The following is a 4,224-nucleotide window of genomic DNA, read 5'->3' as shown; positions in this document are numbered from 1 at the left end:
GCAAAAATTATCTAACAATTCTCTCTCTCTCTCTCTCTCTCTCTCTCTCTCTCTCTCTCTCTCTCTCTCTCTCTCTACCTCCCTCTCCCCTTCTCTCTCTATCCCCCCATCCAGGTGCGTCCACACGGTACGGGTACCGAGTACTGCTCGGACCTCCTGACGGACGGCGGCTGCGTGGCCCTGCTGGTGGTGGGCTTCCTGCTGGTCACCCCTCTCCTGGTGCTGGCGCTGGCCGCCTACTGCCGCCTGGCGCGCCACCTGCAGCTGGGCCTGTGCTTCATCCCCTACAGCCGCGCCGTCTACAAGAACCTGCCCGCCTCGCAGCACCGCGGCATGGGGGGAGGGGGCTGCTGCGGCGGGGGCGGGGGGGGCAAGACCAGCAAAGGGAAGGAGGGGAAGGCCAAGGTCTGGGTGTGATGAGGGGGGTGATGGATGTGTATGTACAGTAGAGGTTCTTTTCCACTGCTGGTTTTCCTGGTAGGCCTGCTGCTCGACACAGCGCGACGTCAGCCGTCACTTTTTGCTTTTTCGATTGAGCTGTGTCGTAAACCCAATCGAAAAGCAAAAAGTGACGGCTGAGTTGCGCTGTGTCAAGCTGCAAAAGAGCCATATATGGATCAAAGACGATGTCAGGTGGCGCAGCAACATCTAATGCCCAATAATGAATTAGTAATTGGTGGTTGATATGATGGTCCACTACAAACAAACAAACAAACAAAAAAATCATACAATAGTGGCACTGGCTGTCATTGCGCTATACGTGTGCTACTGCTGAAACGCTTCCGACCCGTATGTATATTTGTGTAGTTTTGTGCGTATGTTTGTGTGTGTGTGTGTGTGTGTGTGTGTGTGTGTGTGTGTGTGTGTGTGTGTGTGTGTGTGTGTGTGTGTGTGTGTGTGTGTGTGTGTGTGTGTGTGTGTGTGTGTGTGTGAACCTACCTGGTTCCCAGCCTGGGGGAAGGCTATTAGGGAGGGCAAGCCCAGTAAAGGAAGGAGGGGAAGGCTAAGATGTGTGATGAGGGGGTTGGATGTAGTGTGTGTGTGTGTGTGTGTGTGTGTGTGTGTGTGTGTGTGTGTGTGTGTGTGTGTGTGTGTGTGTGTGTGTGTGTGTGTGTGTGTGTGTCTACATATAGTAATATGATAAGTTGCAAATCCTCTGCATGTGTGCATGTGGTTGTGTTTGGGTGTGATCATGGGGCTGAGTGCGGGTATAAGATCAAACAGGCGCAGATTGTGCGTGCGTGCGTGTGTGTGTGTGTGTGTGTGTGTGTGTGTGTGTGTGTGTGTGTGTGTGTGTGTGTGTGTGTGTGTACGTTGCTGTGCGTGCTTGCGCATGGGCATAAGTGTGTCTGCGTGCAAGGCCATTCAGCTGTGTGTGAAACAGGCTAGAAGTAAAGCAGGTGTTGGAATAATGAATGTCTGAATGTCTGCAGTAGTGAAACAAGGAGAGGAACCCTGCACTGTGTATGCGAGTGTGTGTGTGTGTGTGTGTGTGCGCGCTCAACTGTGCGTTTCCTGCACGTGTATGCGTGCGTGCGTGTGTGTGGGTGTTCTAGGGGTGCCACCTCTGTCTGAAAAAATCTTGGACATTTCAAGCGCAACCAACCTTTTTGCTTGCACACAATGGTATCCTTCATTCATTGTCCAGGAAAGTATATCTATTTTTTCCAGGACAGGTCATTAAAATCCTAGACAATCAGGAAAAACCTCAACAGGTGGCAACAGCGTGTGTACGATGTGAGTGTGTGTGTGTGTGTGTGTGTGTGTGTGTGTGTGTGTGTGTGTGTGAGAGAGAGAGAGAGAGAGAGAGAGAGAGAGAGAGAGAGAGAGAGAGAGAGAGAGAGAGTGTTCATGTGTAGGTGTGTGTGTCCAAGATATCTCGAATGTCTAGTCAATGGGTCTTACACATTCCAACTAAAGAGCCGAAGGAGAAGATTATGTTCACTCACATCAGTATGAGAGAGTATAGGACCCCGTTTCTCGACAGTGTCATTGCTAACTAAGTTAGCAACTTACTGTTGCAATGCCATTTCCCATAGGCAACTTACTAAGTTGCTAACTAGTTAGCAATGCCATTGTCAAGAAACAGGGTCCAGAACCGAACTTGTAAATGAATGAGAGAAAGGATTTTTATTCAATGTTCATTCAATGACCACTATACTATACACTAACTTATCCATCACATAGGCCTACTATATTTTCCACCTGTACTGATTTCTTGAAGACACTTGTTTTTTTGTAGCATTTTCTATTTTCTATGTTCCTATGCACCATCTATTTTCAATAAAGTTTTCTAATGAAGCAATCTGTGATGTTCAAGACTCATTCGAACACAACCCACAATATATAGATCCATACAGTGTGCAGATGATTAAAAATGAAAATATCGTAAGTATACAGTTTATAATTTAGAACTCATAAAGGGAGATAAAAGGAGGCATAAAATGAGTTTGCTATTCGCCTTTGGCTAAGCCCCGCCCTCTTGGGTTAGAGTTGCTAGGTTGGACAGATAAACTTTCTATGCTGTGATATCAACGTGATTAATGCAGTGACTGCCTATCGCAGCAGTGGTTCACTCCTAAGGAATAAAAAAAACACTCCTCCATTCATATTTTTTATTTCCTGAACTGTCATGCATCACAGTTGTTTAGCTGTTGCGGGATCTCAAATTCTCACCCTGGTATCGATAGGCATATTGTAAACTTATGGTAAAGCTTACCAAAAAGCATATGGTAAGCTAACTCACATAGCCTATGTCCCTGGCTCAAACTGTAGTTGTTGGACGAAATCACCCAACGTGATGGATGCTATCATCTTCAAACCTAGGCCTACCACATCAATGTGTAACGTTTTCCGTTTATAGTTTCAGTAGCTCAAGAAAACAACGTCCATCAGCTGCTAGTCAAAACAATCCTGACGTGACTGCTAGTTAACTTTGCTAGCGTTGTTTATTCATTAATTTAGGTCAGAAAACCAAACTCCTACTCTGAAATAGGTTTGTGTTTTGCTTACAACCTTACTGAAAAGTTACACGAGTGAGATGGTGGCATGATTGGAGCACACAAAGTATGTTTGTTGATCTGTGCACTTTCTAGTCGAGTGAGGATGCAGAGACCCTTCAATCCAGACTACCGGTATTCAACTGCTAGTAATATTAGCAGAAGAGTTGGTAGAGTGGGGGTCCGCTCATTTTTCCGACGCACCATTGGTCCGATGCGTCAATGTTCCGAACATTTCCCATTGATCCTACAGCACTTATATAGTCTCAGATAACTTTTTACCAATTAAATGAAACCCTTTGTCCCGACAGTCCAATGTTCCGACCAAAAGCTGCTTTAGATCACCGTCATCTCTGAAGCCTACGCAGTGGTCATGCTGCTGTCTGTGACAGGTTAGGTTTAGGGAAAGTTTTGGTCAAGGCACAAATTTAAAACTCAGAAACATTGCAATAGCCTACTGACAGGTTAGGGTTAGGAATGGTTTTGGGTAGGGCACAATTGTAAAACTTGGCAACATTGCATTAATGACAGGTTATGTTTAGGGGTGGTTTTGGTAAGGGCACAGCAAGACCGACTCAGACGGCATCTATGTGCTCGTCGCAGCGCATGCAGCTGAAGTCTCCTTGGCACCGGGAAAAGCAGGACATACGACCTGGGATGATGACCAACCCCAAACAGCCATTGGTCGGAACATTGAGCTGTCAGAGCAAAGGGTTTCATTTAATTATTTCGAGTTAGTGGGCTGTAGGATTAATGGGACATTTTCGGAATATTGATGAATCGGACCAAAGGGGTGTCGGAAAAATGACATGCTACCGGTAGAGTGCTACTAGTGTCCCTTAAAACCAACTGGTGCTCTTAGAAGGGGATCAATGTCCACAGTTGACTGAACCAACTGAAGTGCCTGGACCAAGGATTTTTTCCCTTCAGTCTTTTTTGCAAGTAACATTAGTCGGTAACACTTTAGAATAATGGATGCAAAAAAGCATTATAAAGACTTAATAAATAATTAACTATTGATGAACAAAACATTAACAAATGTTTGTAAATGACTAGTAAATGTAAACAAATGCTTGTAAATGACTGGGAAATGCTATGTTAATATTTTATATTTATCAAACATTTACAAGTTGCTTGTAAATGAATAAAATACTCTGTTATAAGGTGTGTAAAATCTTGCATATATCATTTGTAGATATTTTTTAAAGCATTAGTAAAACTTAGT

The 4,224-nt window shown here is 44.7% G+C and overlaps 1 protein-coding gene across 1 annotated transcript in view; it reads left to right on the top strand.

The window, feature by feature from the left end:
- tmem88b (transmembrane protein 88 b) overlaps positions 1-417 on the top strand; it is a 28,599-nt gene extending 28,182 nt beyond the window's left edge. Inside the window, exon 3 of the mRNA XM_063187095.1 lies at positions 115-417. Within this exon, the coding sequence (XP_063043165.1) occupies positions 115-417 (303 nt within the window). The remainder of the gene's footprint in view (positions 1-114) is intronic.
- Positions 418-4,224: the final 3,807 nt, after the last annotated feature.

Source organism: Engraulis encrasicolus, chromosome 21 (genome assembly GCF_034702125.1).
Source record: "Engraulis encrasicolus isolate BLACKSEA-1 chromosome 21, IST_EnEncr_1.0, whole genome shotgun sequence".
Classification (NCBI taxonomy): Eukaryota; Metazoa; Chordata; class Actinopteri; order Clupeiformes; family Engraulidae; genus Engraulis; species Engraulis encrasicolus.
This window is presented reverse-complemented; position numbering and strand designations above follow the sequence as displayed.